Consider the following 26738-nt stretch of genomic DNA (forward strand, 5'->3'; position numbering starts at 1 on the left):
TAATTTTAAGATATTTATTGATTCAGGCTTCCGAGAAAAATGTTTTCAAATCACCAAAAGCCAATACTTCTCTCTGCTCTCAATGCTAAGCCATTTTTTTCCACCCCATATAAGCAAGTAACATATATTTTTATAACTAATCAGTTTGTGACAGCTGTGATTCTCAAATGCTTTTTAAAAATACAAGTGAGATCAAAGTTACACACAGACTATATGTAGCGATTAAAAAACCTGAATAGCCAAAGCTTTACTCTAACTGACCCAAAAACCATTCATTTGGCTGGATTTGGCCTTTTCAGGCTATACATGACTTTGCTCAAGAGCCCTGTACATATCACAAGGTTCCCACTGATGTTCTGAACACCACGAGCATGGATGCTAATGCCCAAGACTGTAATTGACTGCAGGGGCTCAGACAGGAGACCCTACTGATTCCATGTTACTCCTTGACAGATTTCTCCTCTCCACTCTCTTCATCAGCTTCCTCTTTTTCCTTGTAAGAATCCTGGCTGTTGGTATCAATAAAATAATTTTCTTTCCCATTCTCTCCTTCTTCTATTTTTTCTTCTTCATTAAGGCTGGAGGAAGAAATGTATCAATCTTTCACAGGAAAAATGATTTGGTTTAAAGGTCAACAAACTCTTTGCAATGTATGCCATCAAGTAGTCAGTCTTCCTCAAGTGTACGAACTCCGATTTATCAAGAAAACTCTATAAAAGTGTCAACTGGGAACTAACTTATTTCAAACCTTGATTGACTCTCAAAACTCCATTTGAAAGCATCTTAACTATTTTCATTATTTATGTCAGTCAGAATTTAAATTATTCTGCTTTAAAAACAAGATACCTCATCACCATGTAATGTTCTGAATGTGTCAAATGTTAAAATATCCATGTTTTACAACAATTCACATATGTTAGGTTAAGAGATCTTTTAAAAATACAGAACAGTTTTATGCTTTCCAGTAGGTAAGAATTATTTCAAAGGTAAACCATTTAGACATCTTATATATGTTACCTTTCTTTATCTTCAGTGAAACTTTTCATCTCTTGATTGCTGAAGTACTCAAATATTTTTCTACTTTGGCCTTTCTTTGAAACAAACTCATCAGATAGTCCTACTGCTTTTAGGGTGTTAGAATAATGCTTTTCTGCTGCCATTCTTGCATTTTTCTATAGGAAAGACAAACCTTTTTAGATGAGAACAAAAGACTTTAAATTTCCATTAAAGATGTATGGGTTAAAAGCTCCAATGAAAATTAAATTCAATAATCACAGTTGGCTGGAAACAGGCAGACCCTCTGACGAGCAAACCCACTTGCAGGCATATTCCCAGAGAAAGTCCTACAGATGTGCCCCAAAAGACATGTACAAAAAACGTTCCAGATAATATAGTTTGTAACAACCCCAAACCAGAAACAACCCAAATACCTATCAATAACGGGATGGCTAAATAGTGGTCTATTCACACAACAGAGTAAAATAAAGCAATGACGATGAGTGAACTCTAGTTGTCCATGACAACATGGATTGATCTCACAAACATAATACTAAGCAAAAGAAGTAAGCCACTAGACAATACATACAGAACGTATGATTAATTTACATAAAGTTCCAAAACAGGCAAAACTAAACTATACTTGTAGGGATAGATACATAGGAAGGTAAAACTGCAAAAACAAACACAAAAACACAACAACAGTAATGACAAAAACAAGGAAATGCTTATCTCAGAAGTTACAATGGGTGGTTACCTCCAGGGGACTGGGGGAGGGTTTTGATCTGGGAAGGGCACACAAGGTTTCTGGGGTGCTGGCAACGTTCTATTTGTTAACCTGGGTGGTAGCCACATGAATTTTGACCTATAGTTATTCTTTACACTATACCTGTTTTATATATTTTTAAAAATAGGCTTTTATGTTCAAGGATATCTGGAAAAATCAGGAAGAAAAGAAGTTCATGATAGTTGTCAGAGGTTTCTTTCATTTTATGTACCTCCTGTAATTTCTACTCTTTACATGCCATATCTCTAATCCCTCAAAGATGATAAAATCATCACCGTTCTTGTCTTTACTCTGGAGGAAGCAATGGACACAGCAAGAAGGATAAGAATTCTGATCTGTGTTCAAATCTCCAGAATGTTGTTTCCTGGCTTTGGGACCCGTGGAGCTGAGCTAAGACGACCCTCTCATACCTGAAGCAAGTTAGGAAGCATCACAGTTCCTGAGACCACAGGCTTTCCAGGGTCACAAGATGATTGGGGTTCACACTAGTGCCTCAGTTTTAGTCAACTTTTACCTCCTATGAGCGGATATGAACTAGTATAGGGCCAAGAATTGCCATCTGGGGGGTGCCTGGGTGGTTCAGTCAGTTAAGCAACTGACTCTTGGTTTCAGCTCAGGTCATGATCTCACGGTTTGTGGGTTGGAGCCTTGTGTCAGGCTCTGGACTGAGAGCGTGGAGCCTACTTGAGATTCTCTCTCTGTTTCTCTCTCTCTCCCCCCTTACCCATGCTTTCTCTCAAGAAAAGAAAAGAAAAGAAAAGAAAAGAAAAGAAAAGAAAAGAAAAGAAAAGAAAAGAAAAGGAAAGGAAAGGAAAAAATTGCCATCTGGACCTCCAACTAAAGCAAGGTGACTAGGAATACACTAGTTCCAGTGGCCCAGTGGCATCCCATATTGGAAAGAGTGTGGGGGAGTACCCAGTCTTACCCCCAAATATAACAAACAAAGAAATTAAGACACTCCCTCCACCCCCACTAAGGTTAAGCAGTTTGCTTAAGGTCACAAGGATACTGAGTGATAGAACCAAGTCTCTTGACCAGTTCCTAGGTCTGTTTCACTCCACCATGCTGCTTTCTCTAAGTAATAGTGGTCATCCTGGAGTTTGAAGGTGGCTTAAACCTGACTTCAGCAATGCAGGTGTCAGTATTGATTTGCCTAATCTACGGACTCCAGCATAATGAGGGAACATGGCGTCTAGTGTTCCGTGGGAGAAACCAAAATAGCAAAGACCGATTACAATGGATAAACTACCACCAGTGATTTCCTGATGCTCTGAAAAACTGAAAAAGCACTACTAAATCCACCCACTATGATTAGCAACAATTTTTGGAAAAGTAAATAAAAATGCATTCAGAGGCTATGAATATCAACAGACAAGCCTCAAGGAACTGAAAGTCATGGCAAAGTGAGAAGATAAGAACTATGCCCCCAAGAATGTAAAGCAGAATAAGGAAACCCCAGACCTAACTTTAAATGCATTAAGAACAGTGTATGCTGATCTAAACAAATTAAATATAAGAGATATTAAAATGATACCAAAGTTAGTACTCATAAGTCTTCATTTGAATTTGGCTTAGAATTTAACATCTACTCAGTTAATAAACCCTGTGATTTCCAAGAAACAGGACAACACGGTTTGTTCTGTATTGGATCATAGGCTTACTCTGCTAGAGAATAACTCAACAGCAGCAAGACCACAATTAGCCCTAATAAGGGGATAATGCATAAAGTTGTGAGTGAATTTATGAAATAACAGCTGTTAATTAGCAGCAAAAGTCACAGCAAAACAGGCTGCGAGAAAAAAATTGTACTAATTTATGTTAACAAAACCAAAGCAATGGTGAGTCACTGCCAGTCACTCTATATATAGAATTAATTACCTTTTAATATTTTATATCATGGTGAATAGTGTATAATTATTCTTTAAAAAATTTTTTAAGTTTATTTACTTATTTTGAGAGACAGGGAGAGAGAGAGAACAGGGGAAAAGCAGAGAGAGGGAAAGAGAAAGAATCCCAAGCAGGGTCCACACCGCCAGCGTAGAGCCCAACGTGGGGCTCCAACTCATGAACCACGAGATCATGACCTGAGCTGAAACCAAGAGTCAATTAACCGACTGAGCCACCCAGGCACCCCTAGTGTATAATTATTCTTAATTGAAACAAACATTTCTGGGGCGCCTGGGTGGCTCAGTACATTGAGCGTCTGACTTCAGCTCGGTCATGATCTCGCAGTCTATGAGTTCGAGCCGCGTGTCGGGCTCTGCACCGACAGCTCAGAGCCTGGAGTCTGCTTCAGATTCTGTGTCTCCCTCTCTCTCTGCCCCTCCCCCTGCTCATGCTCTGTCTCTGTCTCAAAAATAAATAAAAACATTAAAAAAAATAAATTTTGAAATAAACATTTCTTCCTTGCATTTCACCATGCAAAAGAATTATAGACAATGAAATAAAAGGAGCAATTAAAATAACTATGATTATTTTATTTTACTACCAAATACTGCAAAAGAAAACTAGTGTTTCTTCTATAGGAAACCAAAATAACATGCAATGATGAGTTTGTCTACAAATCAGTGCCCTCATTTGAAGGGGGGAAAGTACTTATTTTTCATAACCATAAGTTTCATGTATATCAATTATGTCATTTTTTTAATTACTGAATACTTATTTTGTAACAAGTCCTCATGGAAGGTAGTGGGTATAGACACAGGAAAGTGTTTTGGACAAAGGGAACAGCATATGTTAGGGCCAGAAGCGGCGGAAGTAGCATCAGCTATGAAACTGACCTATGTTTTCAACATTTAAAACTTCTTCATGGGTTTAATTTCACATGACTACTTACTTTGCCTCATTTTCTCTGTGCTTAGAAACTGGGAATTCAAAGCATGGCAAAACGGCTTACTCACGCTGAGACTCATCACTAATAGGTCAGGGCAGTGCTCGCAGCCTGGGCTAATAATACCCCCGCCCCCCCCAAAATGAGTATTTGGCTAATTTGATCATGACAGTTCAGTTTTGGTTCAACAAATGCTTAACATCTCTGTGCCACATGTTCTCCTAGGTGCTGGGTGCTGGAAATACAAAGATTTGACCACAACCTTCAAAAGTAACTAGCTAGAAGGGAAGAGAGATCCTGAAACAGATAATTTCCCACACAATGTAGCAGGAGCAAAGACAGAGGTATGCTGAGGGTAATAAAAAAAAAAAAAAACAGAGGAAAGGGTACTCAATCCAACCTGGGAAACAATTCAAGAAGTTATTTTATAGGAAGACTTGAAAGATCAGGAGGAAAAATAGGAAGAAGCTCTAAGAGTGTTCAGAAACAGCATCAACAAAGATTTCAAGTTTGAAACTAGTAGTCTGGTATGATCTGAAAGAAAAGTTTCTGAAAGAAACTAGTTAACCTCTTTAGAGGTTAACAGGGATCAGAAAGTAGAGGATCCATACATGCTAAGATTCATGGGGTTATCTTCTGGGAGAAAGCAGGACAGCTTAGTGTTAAGTGCTTGGAAGGATTGACTTGGGTCCAACCCTAGTTCCATTACTAACTATGAATCTTACTACTTACATTCTTTGAACTTCAGCTTTTTCCTCTGTAATATAGGAATAGCCACTTTGGGAGGCCAAAGCCTCTGACTGGCTCAGGCCATGATCTCACAGTTTGTGAGTTCGAGCCCCACATCAGGTTCTGTGCTGACAGCGTGGAGCCTGCTTTGGATCTTGGGTCTCCCTCTCTCTCTCTCTGCCCCTCCCCTGCTTGCATCTCTCTCTCTCAAAAATAAATAAACTTTCCAAAAAGGAATACCCACTTTGTAATATTGTTTGAAGAAGTCAGTGACAAGATTTCTTTCTTTCTTTTTTTTTTTTAGTTTTTTAAAGTTTATTTTGAGAGGGGGAGAGGGCACAAGCAGGGGAAGGTCAGAGAGAGAGGGAAGAGAGAATCCCAAGCAGCCTCCACACTTAAGTGCAGAGCCTGATGCAGGGCTCAAACTCACAAACCAGGAGAACATGACCTGAGCCAAAACCAAGAGAGAGTTAGCCACTTAACCCACTGAACCACCAGGTGCCCCAAGATCTCTTGATACCATTCACTGAAAATGAGAACGAGTGGAATCAGTGAAAATGGATGATCATCATCGTTATCAGAGGTTATTTACTACATATTCAGGGTTAAGATTTGGCAAGGGAACGGGGATAGTAAAGTGAAGATATAATGGATGGCTTTGCAAAGAGCAAGGCAGGAAAATGAATCAAACCATTACAATAACTCACACAGGAGACAACAGAGATTTCACCTAGCATTTCACCATCGGGAATGGAGAAAGGCAGGTCCAAATATTATTTAGGAAGAAAACTTTCCAGGTCTCTCAGTAGCAACTGAAAGAGGGAGGCAAAGTGGTTCCCAATCACCAAAACTATGGTCCAATAAAAATAGGAAATCAAAGGGGAAGATCTACTTTCAGGCAAGATGAATGTAAGATACCTGTGGGAAATCTCTGTAGACAGAGCCACCAGACAAACAGACATAAAAACCTGCAGCTGGGAGCTGGAAATAACTATTTTAGGAGCTAAAAGTCAATCACTTTATGCTAAATAGAACAGCTTATGATGATTTTTCCAAGTTGAAACTAAGATTTAAAAAAAAAAAACCCACACCTTAAAATGAAAAGCATTACATAAAATTATATACAAATCTGTAAGTAAAGGGTTCCCATAACTTTGAGAGGCTGTAATGTGTAAATTCAGTTACAATACATGTCTCTGTCCTCAGTGAGTCACTGAGAAGAAGAGTCCTATAATGCTAACAGGAAGCTCCAAATGTAACAGGTTGAAATTCACGACACCTGTAACTTCCAGTGATTCTGTCTATTGTTAAGCTATGTCACCCATTAGAACACCTCCCTTTTGAGAGGGATGTGAAATTGACAAATATTTTTTAGGGAGAGATTATAAAACCGAGTACAAATTTAGTAAAATCAGGGTTCATTGTCCATACGATCTAATTATTTTTCCAGTGAAAAGGAAGTGCTTTCAGTAATTGTAGGTAAGAATGAAAATTACAGACTCACTTAAAAAAAAAATCAACAAAATGAAAAGGCAATGTACTGAATGGAAAAAATATCTGCATATCATTTATCTGAAAGGGGTTAACATTCAAAATATATAAAGAACTCATACAAGTCAACAGCAAAAAAACAAATAATCCAATTTAAAATGGGCAAATGATCCGAATATTGTTCCAAAGAAGATATTCAAATGGCCAACAGATATATGAAAAGATGCTCAACATCACTAGTCATCAGAGAAATACTAATCAAAACCACAATGAGATACTACCTCACACCTGTCCACAATGGCTATATCAAAAAGACAAGAGATAACAAATGCTAGTGAGGAGGTAGAGAAAAGGGAACCCTTGTGTACTGTTGGTAGGACTGTAAATGGAAAACAGTACAGAGGTTCCTGAAAAAATTAAAAATAGAAATATGAGGGGCACCTGGGTGGCTCAGTTCGCTGAATGTCCGATTCTTGACCTCAGCTCAGATCATGACCTTGTAGTTTGTGGGTTCAAGCCCCATGTCAGACTCTGCACTGACCATGCAGAGCTTGCTTGGGATTCTCTGTCTCCCTCTCTCTCTGCCCCTCCCCTGCTCTCTCTCACTCTCTCAAAAATACATAAATAAACATTAATAGATTATTTTTTTTTCAACGTTTATTTATTTTTTTTTGGGACAGAGAGAGACAGAGCATGAACAGGGGAGGGGCAGAGAGAGAGGGAGACACAGAATGGGAAACAGGCTCCAGGCTCTGAGCCATCAGCCCAGAGCCTGACGCGGGGCTCGAACTCACGGACCATGAGATCGTGACCTGGCTGAAGTTGGACGCTTAACCGACTGCCCACCCAGGCGCCCCATAAATAAACATTAAAATAAATAAGATAGAAATAGAAATATGATAGAATCCAGCAATGTCCAACTTCTGGGTATTTATTTGAAGGAAACAAAATCACCATGTTAAAGAGATTACCTGTGCCCTCACATTCAATGCATTACTATTTACAATAGCCAAGATATGGAAACAAAATAAGTGTCCATCAAAAGATTAATGGATAAAGAAAATGTGGTATATATGCAGTGGAATACTATTCAGCCACAAAAAGGGAAATCCTGCCATATGCAACGATATAGATGGACTTTGAGGACTTTATGCTAAATGAAATAAATCAGAGGAAGACAAATTCTGTATGATCTCACTATATGTGGAATCTAAAAGCGAAAACAGAAGAAACTCATAGAAAAACAGATCAGATCTGTGGTTACCAAGGGAGTTGGATAAAAGTGGTCAAAGGTATAAACCTCTAGTTTCAAGATAAATAAGTACTGGGAATGTAATGTACAACATGATGACTCTGTTAATACCACTGTATGGTATGTATGCTAAGGTATAAGATGCTAAGAGGGGCACCTGGGTGGTTCAATCTGTTAGGCTTCCAACTTCACCTCAGGTCAGGATTTCGCAGTTTGTGAGTTCGAGCCCTGCATCAGGCTCTCTGCTGTCATCACAGTGCCCACTTCGGATCCTCTGTCCCCGCCTCTCTCTCACCCTCTCCCCTGTTCACACACACTCTCTCACTCTCTCTCAAAAATAAATAAACTTTAAAAATATATATATTTTTTAAAAAGCTGCCAAGAGAGTAACCCCTAAAAGTTTAGATCTTAGTAAATCCTAAAAGTTTGGTGACTACATGAAGTGATGGTTATTAACTGAACTTGTGGTAGTAATCATTTTGCAATATATGTATACCAACTCACTACGTTGTACACCTTAAATTTATACAGTGCTCTAAGTCAATTATATCTCAATGAAACTGGAAAAGAAACTGGCAGAAATAAATCTGATTCCATTAGCATTTTGTTTCATTTTTTAATTCTTCAAAGACTTACAAATCGTATCATGAAGGCTCACCTTAATATCCGGCTAAGTTGGTATTAAAAAGAAAAGACCAGCCATGAAAAACAGGCTGTGAAACATTTTGAATACGACTGGATTAGCAGCATGTTATCAAGCTGACATGTCTTATCAACAAGATTCAATGCTCAGATTTGAGCAAAAACTTACTTGACTGATTTGATGAAGCTGTCACAGAAACAATATGTCTCAATAAATTGTATACAACATATAAAAAAAATGGACTGTAAATTAGGAGCTAGAGATGCTAAATTAAAAAAAAAAAAAGGCTGACAGTAGCTCTTAAATTCCAACAAACACAACCTGAGCAACTCTTTCAAATAGTAGCGGCCTGTTTTTTAATTTTTCTTCTCTCTCTTCTAGTTCTCGTTGGTATTCTCTCATCCTTTCCTTTTCACTCTTTCTAAAATCAAATAAAAGGAACAGCATTTTAAAAAGAAATAATAACTTGCACATATAACATTTAGCTTAGACGACAGATCAGAAGTTAAATTATGAGCACAGCTTACAGTTTACCACAATTCCTTTCCTAGACTGGTAAATTTTTATGGACTGCAGAATAAAAATCCTAGGTTGTGAGAACACACCTTTACATACTGGGAACAATCTGGATACTCTGATGTTTCTGAAATCTTCAAGATTTTTTAAAAATTATGTATTAAAATGCTTCAAACTGGCCTGAAGAGATGAATGAACACCCTCTTATCTCATTTGTAAGTGAAAAAGAACAAGAAAATTTAGTTCAAATTAGATATCTTTTCTTTAAGGAATTTCCTCTGAAAAACAAGACCTTGCTCCTTCTTTTTCCTCATAAGTGAGATCTCCTATAAATCGGTGGCAGAGTGAATTAAATGGGAGCAGGTCAGGGGAGAAATGGGGACTATGGGAATAGAACATATAGAAAAAAGGAAGCAAAATACATAAATCCACAATAAATGTACTTACTACTTGGATAAGATCCTATAATGAACTAAATTATGCTATTTCCTCTATGTAAAATATACTAACTTTACCAAGATAATAAGATTTCATGGATTAGAGAAAATAATTGTACTATAAAATGCTAATTATGCTTAATTATACACAAGATTGGTATTATGAAAAATCCAGTTTACTTTCTTAGGGTGAACAGTATATTTCTAAAAATTATTGCTCAAGTTTATCAAATTAAGCTCCCTCTATCACTGAATTACACTGATATATATTATAAGGGATATAAACATAATATACATTATAAAAGAATATAATTATTATTATAAATAAAAATTTACAATTAAAAAGGAATACTCATAATTAAAAGCAAATACAGGGGTGCCTGTATGGCTTAGTCGGTTGAGTGTCTGACTCTTGATTTAAGCTCAAGTCATGATCCCAGGGTTGTGGGATCGAGTCCTGCATTGGGCTCTGCGCTGAATCTGAAGCCTGCTTAGAATTCTTTCTCTCTGCCTCTCTTCCCCACTCCTGCACTCTCTCTCTAAAATAAAAATCATAAAATAAATAAAATATAAAAAATAAACGCAAATATAATTTGGGGGGTACTTATAAATCAGATTAAAAATTAATTAATCATATTACTTACCCAGACTAGGGGGAGATATTTTCCTACTTAAACATGAACATTTTTACATAAAAATGTTCCTCTGGAACACTGGTTTTCAAACTTTGTGCTGCAGAATTCCAGTGTTCGTGAAGGGGTTCTGCAAATATTTTTATTTATTTATATTCAAACTGCAACGGAATGCAATACACACCACTAAACATTTATACACACGTGTTAATTTGTGATATTAGATTTCACGCAGACCTCAGAACAAAGCTCTGTGACATATTTATTTATTGAAGAATATTCTTAGATTACATGGCAAGCTATTAAAAAAGAGCTTTGTGTGAATCAAAATTTTTCTATGTTTACTGAAATTAAAATTAAAAACTTAAAAAAAAGATTTTTCTCAATATTGTACTGTGCAATCAAAAATAGTATAAAGAAGGAGCACCTGGCTACCTCAATCAGTAGAGCATACGACCCTTGATCTCAGGGTTGTATCATGTTCAAGCCCAACAATGGACATGGAACCTACTTAAAAAAAAAAAAAAAAAAGTATAAAGTATAAAAAAAAGTATAAAAAAAGATTAGATACTAACATAAAATTATGTTAGTATCTATGAACTATGGCCACAATCAATATGAAATGTTTCAATTCATCAATATGGCTTTATGGTCCTTACCATGAGGTGAGTACATATGGTGGTTCTCACCATGAGGTGAGTGTGAATGAGAATGTGTGTACGTTGAATTTAAGTAACCGATGGCAACTTAATCCGGAAACTAAAATACTAATCAATCTGTTCATATATCGTATCCACTGAAAGAAAGTTTGAAAACCGGTGATCTGGAGGTTCAGGATTCTTTTATGATACCTGAGAGACATGACTCTGGATTTAGACATTTGAGCTAAACTTTGATGTGAGTCATAAGCCTTAGCCCGGGTCATCAGGAGTTTCTGCAATTCTTTCATCCTTTGCTTCTGCTTAGTTAGGATCCGACTTCTCTCTTCTTCCAACATTTTCTTTTCCTCAAGTGATCTCCTGAGGGCAACAAACTAAGGCTTAATTCACTTTAAGCCAGTGAGAATGCTGTTTAGCAAAAATTTAACACAGGAAAATTCAAAGGTTGAAAAAAGGCAACCTTTTGTGAAGGCTCTGACTTGCAAAACTAGAAATCAACAGGCTAACCTTTTCTATCCCCAAAGATTCATAAAATACAAAATACATTCATTTCTTAGCAGAACACCCTCTGGCAAAATACTCTATATTATACGGTAAAATATATCACCAAATATAATTTTTTCACATTTTCAAATTCACCAACATAAAATCAACAGAGTTGCAAACACGATTTTAGCAACCGCGAGTCAGCTGGTACGATATCCTAGTTATTTACCTTGTGGCTTGTTCTCTTCCTCTGGAAGACACTGTGGGCATTGGAGGGTTGCGGTTACAAGGCACAGGCTTTGCACTTGCACTTCTTGCTGGTGACTTGTGCCTTGGAGACAGATAAGCCCGTGTTTCTTTTAAATGTTCTTCATCTGCTGCAACGTCTGCCAAAATTTTCTCTCTCTGAGTGGATGCATTGGAGGCTGCGTGAAGATCAGATGGTTTACAGACAGTTAGGAATTTTGAAAACTTCTGTTTCGAGAGGTGTTTCTGATATCTCTCGGGAAGGTCTTCAAAATCAGCAGTTTGCCACCTAAAGTTGTGTTTACACTTCAACTTTTCAGCCTGCTCAGGACCCTTGAGCTTCCTTGCAGCACAACTTCTGTGACCTGATCTGCGAGGCAGAGGGGATGAATTCTGTAAAAGCTCTTGGGCTCTCAGTTGCATCCTAATGTTTCTATACGGCTCTTCTTCTAACTTTCCATTGGTAACCGAACCATAAGTAGACCGAGGTATAGGTCTGGCCTTAAATCGATTTGTTTTCTTTTTAGACTTAAACAAGTCTCTCATCTGCTTATCCCGGATTGCTTGCTTCTGTTCCTCCCTTGCGATAAACTTAAATGGCTTTTGTGAGGCCAAAAGAGCTTCTTTGTTTTTCTCCTTCATATATCTCCTGCGTTCTTCATTTTGCTTGACTATGTCATGATAAAGGGGGAAAAAGACAAATGCAGGAACTGGATTGGCTCGGAATTTTTTCTTACACTCTGATTCCTCCTCTTGTTTTTTGAGCAGTTGGTGTACCATTTCAATATCTGGCTTAGATTTCATGTTTGCTTCTTTTTTCCTCTGTTCCCTAATCATCATCTGAAAAGGTTCAGGTACTGTAACCTTTGGTACCCATTCTCTTGGTTTCTTCTTTGTTTTTTCAACTGGGAAGTCAGCATGTCCACACTGAATATAATCTTCAACAGAGAAGTTTGTCCACATGTTGTTGATCAGTTCTTTAGCATAGCTCATCACTCTCTTTTTCTCAGGACACTCTTTTTCTAAGTTGGGCAACTCATCTTCAGAGGAAGACATAATCAAGGAGGAACATTGCCCTAAATCAGGCTCTGAAAAGGATGTCATTAATGAGATATGGTGATAGTTCTTTTCTGATTCAGACCTAAATGAGAAGAATAATTAGATTATGCTCTCAGTTGCATGTGACCAAATATACAAATTAAGAACTAGATATTTTCTGTTTTTTAATTTAAAACAAAATTTTTTAAATGTTTAATTTTGAGAGAGAGAATATGAGTGGGAGAGAGGCAGAGAGAGAGGGAGACACGGAATCCGAAGCAGGCTCCAGGCTCTGAGCTGTCAGTACAGAGCCAGACGCAGGGCTCGAACTTGTGAACTGCAAGATCATGACCTGAGCTGAAGTCGGACGCTTAACCAACTGAGCCAGTCAGGCATCCTGTGCACTATATATTTTCTAAGATCAAGGTATAATCAGTTAGAAGATAAGAGCCTATAGATAAGGCTTCTAATTATCACTTTTATTTAGAATAGAGTTAAGAGATGCCTATAAATTATCTAAAATTCAACTCCCTCACATTACAGGGGAACCTGAGACAGCAGAGGCTCCTTGGGTGTAAACTTTATTCCATTCTCTACACGTTTTCCAGAGTCACCATCTTAAAACATACATATAATCATGTCACTCCGCTTCTTGAAACTTTTCTATGATTTGTCATTGTAACAAAGTCAAGTCTAGATTATAAAGCCCTTCAAGACTAGCCGCTGTCTGCCTTTCCGTTTCACCTCTTGCTTCTCTCTACTTCCAGTTTCCAAACATTTTTTCTTAATGTTTATTTTATTTTCCAGAGCGAGAGACAGAGTACAAGCAGGGGAGGGGCAGAGAGAGAGGGACACACAAAATCTGAAGGAGGCTCCAGGCTCTGAGCTGTCAGTACAGAGCCCGATGCAGGACTCCAACTCAGAAAGCGCGAGATCATGACCTGACCTGAAGCTGGACACAACCAACTGAGCCACCCAGGTGCCCCTCCAGTTTCTAATCTTAAGTTATATCCAATCACATGAAGTTCTTCACACACACCGTGATTTCTCATGCTGCCACGCCTCTGCACACATGGTTTCTGTTGCCTAGAAGCCCACTCCTGGCTTCCCGCATCTGCTACAGCTATGCCTCCTTTAAGACTGAACTTAGATATGACAGTTCTGTAGAAAATTCCTGCCTGCATCCCTCTACCAACACCATAACATAATCAATTGTTTCTTCTTCTGTCTCTATAACACTGTTACATCATGTTGTATTGTAATTTTTGGTTCTCAGCTAGTTCTTTGAGCGATTTTGGCTCCTCAGGGGCCAGGCAACGCCTGGCACACGGGAGATGCACAATTAGCACTGACCAACTGGATGAGTTAAGAGACTTGCCTCAAGTTTCAAAACAAGAGAGTTTACAGTAGAAATGGGTCCAGGAATTACAGACTATTTTGAAAACCTGAGTAAGATTTATATCTTAGATCTGAACACTTTGTACTTTATATTTATACACACACACACAGATATACACATACATATTATAAATATATATACATATATATGTGTGTGTATATATATATACATATATGTGTGTGTATATATATGTGTGTATATATATATATATATATATACATACATATATAACTTTTTTTAAGTACCAGAAGCTGGAAAGTTTATTAAAGTGAAAAGTATACTCTTGAGATATTAAGGGGAGGGGGATAAAGAGAGAGAGAGCAGAGTCGTACTTTGTATTTTTAATGATCTCATGTTAATCCACATACTGTAAACGGCTTTTAAAATTAAATTTTAATTTTTATCATTTAAAAATGGCCAGACTAAATATTTTGATACATAGCTACAGTTTTGTGAGTGGCAGGTCAGAGAGAAAAGACTAAATGACCACCAAATGACTCTCAAAACAAGAAGCCATTGGTGGATAAGCCATTACACATTTTGAATAAAATCCAACCTTTGTATATCATTAAAAGTACAAAGGGACAGTAGAGAGAAGATATTCTGAGATAGTTTTGTTCTGCACTTTTAAGTATACATTTTACAGCCCACAAATAATACATGTACAAACTTACCTGGAAGAGACACTAGAAGCTTCTTCCCTGATGATCACTGGCTGAACTTCCTTTAAATTTAATTTATTCTGGTACATTTTCTCTAATTTTGCCATAGTTTCCAAGTGGGCAGCTTTCAGCTCTTCTAGTTTCCTAAAATAGTCTTCATTAGAGTGGTAAACATCAGAGAAGTCCACAAAGTCCTCACCACTTATATGTGTTTGTCCATCCACCTCGGAAATGTTAGTGTTAATATTAGTCTGGTAGGAAGGAAAAAAAAAAAAACCTGTTACATGGTATTTCGAATTGAAAGACAAATTAAAATGACACCAATTCCCAATGCTGCTTCTTAAAGTGTACACTTAATTAGGTTATATGTTACTTGTGGGCTACATACATATAATGGATTCTAAGTTACTTGTGGGCTATGTACATTTTCCCCTAATGACATTTTATTAAGAATGAGAAAGAGGGGCACCTGGGTGGCTAAGTCAATTAAGCATCTGACCCTTGATCTCAGCTCAGGTCATAATCTCAGAGTCGTGGGATCTGGTCCTGAGTCAGGCTCTATGCTGACAGCGTGGAGCCTACTTGGGATTCTCTCTCTCCCTCTCTCTCTGCCCCTCCCCTGCTCATTCACACGCACTCTCTCTCTCAAAATAAATAATCATTAAAAAAAAAAAAGAATGAGATAGATAGATATCAAATTGCCAGAAAATAAATGCTATTTAATTCATTTTATAAATGATGGTTAGATTCCCAGGTCATGTACTAACTCATATACGATAATAGAATAGAACCAAACCATCCTTTATAAACAACCTCCTTCTGAATTATACTTTTTTTTTTCTCAAGGAAAGTCCTTTATTTATTTTTGTTTTTTAGAAAGAGAGAGAGCATGTGAGCAGGGGAGAGGAGCAGAGGGAGAAAGAGAGAGCATCCTAAGCAGGCTCCACGCTCAACACGGAACTGATGTGGGACTCGATCTCACAGGATCAGAAGCCTGGAAAGAGAGGTTAGGGTAAGCAGGAAATGGTTCATTCCCACTTCTCATGACCTGAGCCCAAATCAAGAGTCTGATGCTTAACCAACTAAATGAGATGAAGAAAAACAGTTCTTCCTGCTGCAAACCAGCCAAAACAGCCCCAAACCCTTCCCTAGCTGGGCTCCTACAGTGTTGGCCCTGAGGGTGTGCCTTTGGAGAAAAGATAGGGAAAGGGAAAAGTCAGGGAAATGAGAGAATGAGGACAGGGGAATGGAGGGAACTTCTCATTGGTTCACTAAGGAGCCAGAGAGAAGGACACCTATATGCCTCAGGACAAAACAGGAAGTGGGGGGCGGGTAGGAGAGACCATCAGAACAGCAACTTCTGTGGGCAACAAAAGCAATAGCTCCCATGGGTGACAGGGACTGTCAGAGTGACAAGAGAACAAGAGCAGTATAGTATCATAACTACACATAGCACAGCTATGCTATATACAGGTCATGCCTAGAAGGGTCTGACTGGTCTTCCTCCCTCACTCTTTTCACACACCTTCCAAAGTTCTTTAACTTCAACAACTAAAAAGGTAAAACCCCATTTTCTCTGTAAAGAAAATAATTTTAATATTTCTCAGTTGAGATACAGGTGAAATTATTTATGATGCTATGCATAAAAGACTGCTGATCATGGTTTTAAATTTAACCCAGAGCATGAAATAGACTGAAAGTGAAAAAAGCAGGTTTGCCATAGAAAACTATAGATCAAATCTGATAAGATTCTAGAAAAGCGAGTAGCTTCTCCCAACAGAAAAATTCATAAAATCAGCTGTCTACAAATAGTTATAGGTATGGGCTTTTTTTTAATGGACTAAAAACAGTATACAAGAGGCCAGTGCTGTACCACTTGGGGTAACCTAAAACAAATGAAGGAAAACAAGTTTTCTTTGAAAGAATTGGTAAGCAGAAATTCATTACCAACGAATTTATGACTCAGAGAATTGCTTTATATATGCCCTACAACTCAAGTAAGAGAGTTTTCTGATATCTTCTGCTGTTTCTGTATGTGCTCCTCACCATTACTTAGCTGTGGGGATGAGAACTTTGTTAATTTCCTCATTCATTAACTTTTTGGAGACAACCAGCATTCAGCTGGCTGCTAAAGATACAAATCAGATAAAAACTCTACCTTAGAGAAGCTTCTGGCTAGTTTACCAGAGGACATGTACACAAATCAATAGCAGACTGAATGAGACAGACAGAACTCTTGACTCCTGTTCAGTTGAACAGGGAGACAGAAGAGTCACCATGTATGTCACTCTATAAGACACCATGAAAGCTCACAGAAAGAATGCCTAATTCTGACTAGGGGGAAAGAAGAGGCAGAATTTGCAGAGGTGAGCCAGACTGGAGACATAAAGTTGGATGAGGACAAAGTGTGCCAGAGACCAAGGAAGCAGTGAAAGACAAAGAAATCTGAGGCACAGTGCTAGAACATTCATTGTATATTATTATACCCTGTGGCAATGCAACTAGCAGGTAGTATGATCTCAAGGAAACCAAGGCTCAGAGGTGTTAGGTGACCTGCCTGCAGTCACACAGCTAGGAAGTAGCAGAGCTGGTATTCAATCCCAAATCTGTGGACAGTGAAGGGGGAAAAAGGAAAGGGGAATTCCAGATGAAGTTAAATGACATTAGCCAAAGCAGCAGGGGTAGGTGACATGGTGGGGAGCAAAGTGCAGGATAAGAGGGGAGTAAAATGCATAAAGCAGTTTTGGGGACAAAGCCTGAAAACGGAGGTTAGGGTAAGCAGGAAATGGTTCCCACTTCTCATCTAACTACTGGCTCCTAAACCACTCACTGGTCACCTGGTTTCAGCCCCCCTATAATCCTTCAATAAGAAACAGTTGTATGGAAGTTAAATAACTTCAGTTTTATCATGCCTTGGGAGAAAGATTATAGGCACGGTGTCAGAATTCTCATCCAAGCCTAGGTTCTGCACTTCTGTGACATGGGCACTATCAGTTTTATGATACATAAAATAGATGTGCCAGGTGTTAAAACTATTGTTTCTTGGCTCCAATGCCACCCAGAATTCTATACCCTGTTATGTGATGCTGGGGATGGGACTCCACAAAGAATGTTTCTGCTTTGCCAGCTGTTCCCCAGTAGACTCTAAAAAAATAAATAAGTAAATAAGACTAGAGGGAAACTGCAAAGCTGGAGGAGGAAGAAGGGACTGTATCCCTTTCTGTTAGTTCTCTGTCTGCTGAGTCTCCCTACCAGCAGTTCATTCTAGCAGCGGTAACTGACTCCAGTTTGCAGTTTTTCCAATGTTCACAGAATCAGCAAAATCACCTCAGGACCTTTGCACTTGGTGTTCCTTCTCCCTGGGATGCTCTTCCTTCAGGTATTTGCACAGCCCACTTGCTCACACCTTCAGGTGTTAATGAAATGTCATCTTCTTAACAAGATTTCACTGACTACCCTATTTGAAATTACAACCTCTCCCCCCCACCCCATCCCCACTCATTGTCGGCCTCCCTTTTCTGCTTTATTTTTGTCATAAATATTCACCTCCAACTGACATCTACATGAAGTTGCTTATTTGAGTACCATATACCTTGCCTCCCTACCAAAAAATAAGTATCACAAAGGCAATGATTTATCTGTTTTGTTTGTGGCTGTGTTCCCAATGTCTAGAAAAGTATTTGGCCAATGGCAGATACTCAAGAAATATTTGTTGGATGAATGAATATAAGCTAAAAAAAAAGTTAAGTTTACACAGAGGGAAGACAGGTATTCCCTCACATAGGACTGAATCATTTGAAGAAATACTGGCTGCCCTAAAGAGTTATATTCTAATCCACATTAAGGAAAGGGCTTATTTTCCAAAGACTACAATCAATATTCCAAAGAACTATTTTTAGGCAAAAACATCCTTGTGCTCTTCATTCATTCTTTTAGAACGTGCCTTAAAAGGAGGCCTTATAAGAATCATTTTCACAAAAAGGATAAAATGTATTTGGACCTGGAAAAACTATTTGAAAAATTATAGAAGGATTAACTAGCTTCTAACAAGATGGAACCGTAATCTCTACAAAGTAATCTCTACAAAGTATACTTAGGCATTGACTTTGGCATACTATCCACTCCATTTCAGCTTAATACTTCAAACTTTTCAGATAAACTGATCTCAAAACATTTTATCTAAAACAGACAAATGGTGGGGCGACTGGGTGGTTCAGTAGGTTAAGCATCGGACTTTGGCTCAGACCACCATCTCACAGTCCATGAGTTTGAGCCCCGCATCGGGCTCTGTGCTGACAGCTCAGAGCCTGGAGCCTGCTTTGGATCTATGTCTCCTCTCTCCACCCCTTTCCCAGCTCACACTGTCTCTCTCTCTCTCTCAAAAATAAATAAACATTAAAAAAATTTTAAGACAAAAACAGATGAATGGTTAATAAGCAACTTCTAATCATCTCCATACAATATTTGGTATAGAGAAAATATTTAGTACGTCAAATAACCTAGGCCAAGGACATTATTTTCCAAGAACCTAAAATAGTACCCTTTCCCTTTAATTGTTCAGCTTTCTATGGAATGTTGTACATGCAGCAGCCACCAGATTAGAGGATAATCTTCCCTAGATTGGCTTGACCTATTTAGATGATGACTCCTTGTAGCACATGTTGCTTCATTAGTAACTAGCACTGTCAATTATTTTTGTGCTATAATTCTATCTAGTATCATCTGCAGTTCCGGAATTTTTACTTAAAAACTTTTTTGCACTGAAAAGATTTCTAAGGGATAAGGTAGATCTATATATGCTAACATGGATAAACCCCCCAGTAAATGTAAGAGAAAAAGCAAGCTGCAGAACAATATGTATAAATAAAACGTGACCATATAGGGGCGCCTGGGTGGCTCAGTTGGTTGAGCCTCCGACTTCAGCTCAGGTCAGGATCTCACCGTCTGTGAGCTTGAGCCCCGCGTCGGGCTCTGTGCTAACAGCTCACAGCCTGGAACCTGTTTTGGATGCTGTGTCTCCCTCTCTCTTTGACCCTCCCCCATTCATGCTCTGTCTCTCTCTGTCTCAAAAATAAATAAACATTAAAAACATTTTTTTTAAATGTGACCATATATTAAAATAATATGTACATAGGAGATAGGAGAAAGCCCAAAAGACTCTACATCCAGTTTTATTTTTTAATTTTTTTAATGTTTATTTTGACAGAGGGAGACAGAGCGTGAGCAAGGGAGGGCCAGAGAGAGGGAGACACAGAATCCAAAGCAGGCTCCAGGTTCTGAGCTGTCAGCACAGAGCCCGACCCAGGGCTCAAACCATGAACCGTGAGAACATGACCTAAGCTGAAGTCAGATGCCTGACTGAGCCACCCCAGGTGCCCCAACTATACATCAGTTTTAAAATAGTAGCTACTAATGGGGGTTGGGGTGGTCAGATTTTCTTTTTGGGGGGAGAGGTGTTAAAAGGGCCTACACCTTATTTGTAGCATTTGATAGACATATTTTTTAAGATATTATTTTGGGGGCACCTGGGTGGTTCAGTCAGTTAAGCATCCAACTTTTGGTTTCAGCTCAGGTCCAGATCTTGTGGTTCGTGGGTTCAAGCCCCACATTGGGCTCCCTGCTGCCACTGCCGATGTGAAGCCTGCTTGGGATTCTCTCACTCTTCAGTCTCTCTCTGCCCCTCCCCTGCTTGCATGTGCTCTCTCTCTCAAAATAAATAAATAAATAAATAAACCTGAAAAAAATTTTATTTTTAAGTAATCTCTACACCAAACATGGGGCTCGAACTCACAACCCTAAGATCAAGAGTTGGATGCTCCACCGAATGAGCCAACCTGGTGCCCCTGTAGCTGAAATTTTAAAAGGAGAACGTGTTCATGTATTACTTCCATAATTAAAATGTAACTTAAAAAAATAAAATGAAGGTTTTGTGAATACTAATACTAGAGTAAAAGTGGACAATTTCTAATGGATACTTGATGTGCCTGGCACCTCCACACATACTCCTGGAGCAATACTCCAGCAATTGTCCTCCCCCAGCAATACTGCTTACCTTTCTTTCCCTTGCTCTTCTACTACTCTCACACCCAGCCCCCAACTACCCATGATAAGTCTTCTATTTCTTTAAGAGGACAGAAACCATCAGAGGGAAGTTCACTCATCTTCCCACCTACAAAACTGCCCACTTTTGTGCCCTTTTTCTCCTTCGCTCCTGTTTCAGGGATGAAATTTCCCTTCCCTTAGCAGCATTTAACCCTTTCCCTCATCACCAAAGCCAATGAATAGGAAACTTGCACACCTTGTTGACCACTGTAGCTGGTCCTTAATCTCTTTTGCCCCCCTTTTCTCTACCTATCAAATGCTAAGTTCTTTTTTTTTTTTTTTAAGTTTATTTATTTATTTTGAGAGAGGCAGAGACAGCATGAGTCGGGGGAGGGGGAGAGAGAGGGGGAGAGAGAATCCCAAGCAGGCTCTATGCTGTCAGCGCAGAGCCCAGTGAGGGGCTCGAACTCACCAAACTGTGAGATTATGACCTGAATCCAAATCAAGAGAGTCGGAGGCTTAATCAACTGAGCCACCCAGGCACCCTTGTTTAAAAAAAAAAAAAAAAAAATATATATATATATATATATATACACACATATATTTTTGTTGTTGTTGTTGTTTTATACAAAGTCTGATTTATTTGAGAGAGAGAGAGCATGAGCAGGGAAGGGGCAGAGTGAGACAGTGAGAGAGAGAGAATCCCAAACAGGCTCTGCGCTGTCAGTGCGAATCGTTGAGATCATGACCTGAGCTGAAATGAAGAGTCAGATGCGTGACGGACTGAGCCACCCAGGTGCTCCTTAACATATATATATATATATTTTTTTTTTTTTTTAAGTAGGCTTGTGAGAAGGGAGATGATTCATTTTCAGAAATACCAAATAAAAGCTGAGCTGTCTAGTTAACAGTAGGTTTACAACCTATCGAAAATATGTGCGAACCCTCCCCCACAATGGAGTCCCAAACCTTCACTTCACTTCATGGTTCTTTTTCCCTTCTCCATTTCATGGGCTTATTTTCACAGGCTTTACAGTGAGTATGTGCCAAAGAACAAAGGGAGGAGGGACTGAAAGTCTCTGTGTCACCTTAGGGAACGTGCATTTGCCCCTCCCCTGGTGGCACTCTGTCCCTCTCTCTCTCTCTGAGGGGCAGAGAGAGAGGGAGACTTAGAATCCAAAACAGGCTCCAGGCTCTAGGCTGTCAGCACAGAGCCTGATGCAGGGCTCGAAGTCACAAACCGTAATATCATGACCTGAGCCACTTGGATGCTGAACTGACTGAGCCACCCAGACACCACTTAAATGCTAGGTTCTTAAGAGTTCTATACTAGGCCCCTTCTCTTCTTTCTCTGTACTCTCTGCTTTAGTGACTTCATCCATTCCCATTGTCTTTAAAATGCTGAAAACTCCCAGACAGAAATCTATAGTGCAGACCCCAGGACTATGGTTTCATAGGCCCAATTGCTTCCTACACATTTCCACTTGGTAGTTTCATAGGCATCTCAGAATCAAGGAAATCCCAGTTCCCACCCAGCCTGTACACCTATTCCTCTCCAGTTATCCCCAATTAAATAATGGCATTCCTTTTTATACACCTGGTCAAACCAGAAACCTGGGAATGAGCATTCTTGATTTCTTCCTCTTCCTTAGCTTTCACATCCGATCTAACACTAAATCCTATCCATTCTAGAGAAATCTGTCCACTTCTTGCCATGTCCCCTGGCCTAGGTCCAAGCTACCACCTTTGGCCCCTAAATCACTACAACAGCCTCCTAACCAATCCCTTACTTCTGTTTTGTCAAAGTCTCCAATCATTCTCCACAAAGCCACCAAGTCATCTTTTAAAAATGTAAAAAGAAACATGCCAGATCTCTTAAGTCTCATAGGACATCCTGCTGTACCAACAATAAACACTAAACTTATCTTGGTCTAAAAGGCCCTGAATGATCAGGCCCAGCTAAACTCTCCAACCTCATCTCTCCTTGCCTCTCCTCTCCTCTCAGCTCCCCTCCCGTCTCCCACTCTCTCTTTTCAGATCCTTAATCACACAAAGCTCTTTCTCTTTCAGTCTCAGGGCATCTGCACACGCTGTTCCCTCTGCCTGGAATGAGTGCTTTTTCTGCCCCTACTCTTCAAATCGTTGCTCTTTCTCATCTACCAGGCATCAACTTAAATGTTAACTCATTTAAGCAGAAGCAGGTGCCCGGCTACTTCTTTTTTTAATCATAGAAGCCTGTTCATTTCTTAGCTGGTATTTCTCATCTTATAATCATTTGACTATTCGTTTTGTATTTGTGACAATGTGATCTATGTCTGTTTCATTCACAACCAAGTAGTCAGTGACTAGCACTTAATAACTGCTTGATATTTTTTGAAAAAGGTTAAATGTGAATTAAAGAATATTGTTTTACCCATGTCATCATCAATCACATAACAGGGCCTATGAAGTGCTATCTCCAACTGAAGCTAGATTCAGAGAACTGGCCTCAGAGCCCAATATGGGCACAGGAAGTATACCTGCAACTACAGAAATGACTGATTCCTATACCACAGCAAGCCAAAGGAGAATTTAATCTTTGGGCAAGTTGTTCAAATGACAGTCTCACCGGCAGTTGTTATTATTAATACAAATTTACATAAATCATTCTTTAGCTATGACACACATTTTCTCATTTGGTTCTAATATCCTGGTGAGACAAAAGAGATATTATAGTTTTTTTACATACAAGAAAGTAAGTTACATCGTAATATCACTTAGCAAATGGCAGAGAATGGATCCTAATCCGACTCCCAATCCTTTTCCTCTATTCAAATCTTTTCCCTCCATCACTTTGCTCCCTTTGCTGGCTACTGAGATTTGTGTTGTGGGGAAACTTTATCATGAGTGAAACTGTTCCCAGGACTCTGACGCTGGTTCTTGTTCAGGGTCTTAATCTGCTTTACTTTACACCTCAAGTAGTTTATCTGTCGGTGAAATACTGACCATAAAAGATGTTGCTACAGATTTTCTTTTTTTTTTTTAAACATTTTATTTTTTATTATTTTTTTAACGTTTATTTATTTTTGAGACAGAGAGAGACAGAGCATGAACCGGGGAGGGTCAGAGAGAGGGAGACACAGAATCCAAAACAGGCTTCAGGCTCTGAGCTGTCAGCACAGAGCCCGACGCGGGGCTCAAACCCACGGACCACGAGATCATGACCTGAGCCGAAGTCAGCCGCCCAACTGACTGAGCCACCCAGGCGCCCCCAGATTTTCTTATTAACAGTTTTAGTGTAAAAAGGTTAGAATTCCAAAATATCCAGTGATTTTCATTAGTCATAGGCCATAATGTTTTGTATCTGAGAATCTTTAGACAAATAGTGCTAAGAATCATTAATTGGGGGTAAGGAAGTTAATATCTGCACATGAGAATTAAAATTCAATGTTCCAGTCTTTTAAGCGAAGAGAATAAATGGCAGACTCGGCCCTCTACCTGATGGGCAGGTTCAGGACACATGTGACGCTGAAAATTGGTCAGTGAAAAGCCTGTCTCACCCTGAGGAGTTGTTTAGGAAACTAGAACCTCGGTGTTCTCGGTGTGTTTGCTTCTCTGGATGCTTAACTTTAATCTGTATATGATCTGCCCACTGAACTCTTCAATGGTTTTAAACACCGCCTCTCATGGGCAGTGTTACAATGCACTAATAACCAAGGCTTTAAGGCGACAATTAAACACACCTGACAGCACAGCGGATTCACCTGAGTTATATGGGTTAACTGCTATTGCGGACATCAGTTTTCCCCAAGTTGAAAAGAAAAAGAAATAACTATGCCCAACAGATGCTGGAGCAAAAGGAATCAACTTCTGTACTTTGTACTCTCTAGAAATAAAGTAAATGCTCTCCAAGAAATTTTTACAACAACCTCTTCGGTGAAAATTAAAAGATTTCCCAACGCCTCAGTTTAGAGTATTTTCCGGGGGGGGGGGGGGGGGGGGGGAGGGGCAGAAAGAAGGTGGCGGGCCAGATTTACTGTGTAGGGAGGAGCTGGACAGGGCGCCGCGTTTCCCAGCTTGTCCTTCACCTTGCCCGAACGCCAACCAACCCCCACCTGCACCAGGCGGACGCCCAGCCCCCGCCACCTCCCGCCCCCGCATTACCCGCGCCCGCGCCGGTCGCACTGCCTTCTCCTCCTCTTCGTCTTTCTCCTCCTCCACGGCCTCCGCCCCCAGAGCCTCTAAAGGTTCTTCGCGTTCGTACTGGGCGACCTGCGCTCCGGTGCTGGGATTTACCGGGGTTTGGAGACTGGAGGCCGCCAGCTTCGCCGCTGGGTGTGAGGCGGCCATTCCCTCCCCGCTGAGGCCTGTGCGCCCGCGCGGGCCTGCAGTGGGGAAGCTGGCGCGGCCTCCGGCAACCGGGCGGCTCCTTGGGGCGGGCGGTTACTAAGGGCTCGGTAACTAGGGACGCTACAGGGACCGCCAGGGGCCAAAAGTCCTTCAAACTCCCCTCTGGCTGCGGGAAACCCGAGACGAGCGTCTCTGAATAGTGGGAGTGAGTAGTAAATCTTTGAAGGTTTAGAGGGTTGGCGGGCAGAACAGGGCACCTCTTCGCCAGCTTCGCGCTTCACCGCCTAAATGCACACTTCTCACATTACACCAGTGAACCAGCTCGTTTTGTAGGGAAAAAAAAAAGCGCATTTTCATTCATTGAAATAACACTTTAGGAGGAGACGGCGTCTGAAGGGGAAAGCAGAAGATGTTATTGTGTGGCAATCTCAGAACAGAGGCAAGGTTTGCATCTGTTAATCTAACATGGCTCCCCTGGGAGCCAGAGCCTGGGAAGGACTGAGGTATGTTCTACTTTGATTGACTTGAGCGCTAGCAACAATCAACCAATCCGAAGGAGGCTTCTAGTTATCACATGGGTTTTTTTCTTGGTCTGACCAATAAAAGTCCAGAGTTGGGTGGGGCCTGGCCCACCCAACAGTGAGTGGTAGTGTAGGTGTAGGAACCAGGTGTTCGCTGGTTGGTTCCATCCCCTTCATCGTGGTGGGGTTGAAGGGTGCAAACGCCGAACACTAACCACAAACACACCCCATCAACAGCTCCCACTTGGTATTTGGGCATTTCGAATGGTGACTTCCCTCTACGTCAGGTGGCTGTAAGAGAGGCCTAGCCTTAACATAGCAGGTGTGTTGAAGTCTAAGTCCCTACTACCTCAGTCTGAGGCTGCTCCTACCCTCACCTCCTATCCTTCAGCCTCCCTCAGCCCCAGCCCTACAACCAGCTATAGCCACCATGAAGTTAAGGTATAGTGATATCTAGAACCTACGTATCTCTAAGGTCTGAGCCCTGTTTTTTAATCTTTCTTTCCTTCATTCCTTCCTTTTTCTTTCTTTCCTCCTTCCTTCCTTTCTTTCTTTTTCTTTCTTTCTTTCTACCAAGCTTTACACCCATCGTGGGGCTTGAACTCATGACCCCAAGATCAAGAGTGGCAGGCTCTCCTTACTGAGCCAGTGCCCCTGAACCCTTTTTTACCAAGCCTTTCTTGTTGATGGGGCTGGAGTGTAAGCACCTGCAAAATCCCCCACTTTCCCACCTCCTTCAGGCTGTTCTTTGTTTTGGCGAAGACTTGCTTTGCACACTGGAACAGATGCTGGCTGGATTCTGAGTGGAAGCCTGAGCTAGAAGCTCATAAGGTATGGACGCCCCAAGTGACCAGAATAGGGACTTCTAGTCATTCGCATGCAGATGGTTCTATGGCCACAGGTGCCCCTTTCGGGATTTGGTGTAAGCCTGACCCCAAACAGCAAGACAAGACTCCATACCGAAGCACGGCAAGTGGAAGATTAGAATATAATAGAAGGAATGAGTGTGGAGGACACTATCATGTAGCTAAGTAGAAGAGCGG

The 26738-nt window shown here is 40.1% G+C and overlaps 1 protein-coding gene across 2 annotated transcripts; it reads right to left on the minus strand.

Annotated features, from left to right (window-relative positions):
- On the minus strand, positions 1-25254 carry FAM161A (FAM161 centrosomal protein A). 2 transcript variants are annotated; one of them, XM_043603471.1, is made up of 7 exons: positions 24989-25254; positions 14816-15054; positions 11688-12845; positions 11165-11332; positions 9050-9149; positions 1018-1172; positions 1-578 (listed from the first exon to the last, which is right to left on the minus strand). In XM_043603471.1, exons 1-7 carry the CDS (start codon positions 25172-25174, stop codon positions 440-442), a joined length of 2145 nt encoding a protein of 714 aa, XP_043459406.1. In that variant the 5' UTR covers positions 25175-25254; the 3' UTR covers positions 1-439. The 2 variants fall into 2 exon arrangements, with proteins under 2 accessions (XP_043459406.1, XP_043459407.1); XM_043603472.1 differs by lacking the exon at positions 11165-11332.
- Positions 25255-26738: the final 1484 nt, after the last annotated feature.

This window comes from Prionailurus bengalensis, chromosome A3, assembly GCF_016509475.1.
Source record: "Prionailurus bengalensis isolate Pbe53 chromosome A3, Fcat_Pben_1.1_paternal_pri, whole genome shotgun sequence".
Classification (NCBI taxonomy): Eukaryota; Metazoa; Chordata; class Mammalia; order Carnivora; family Felidae; genus Prionailurus; species Prionailurus bengalensis.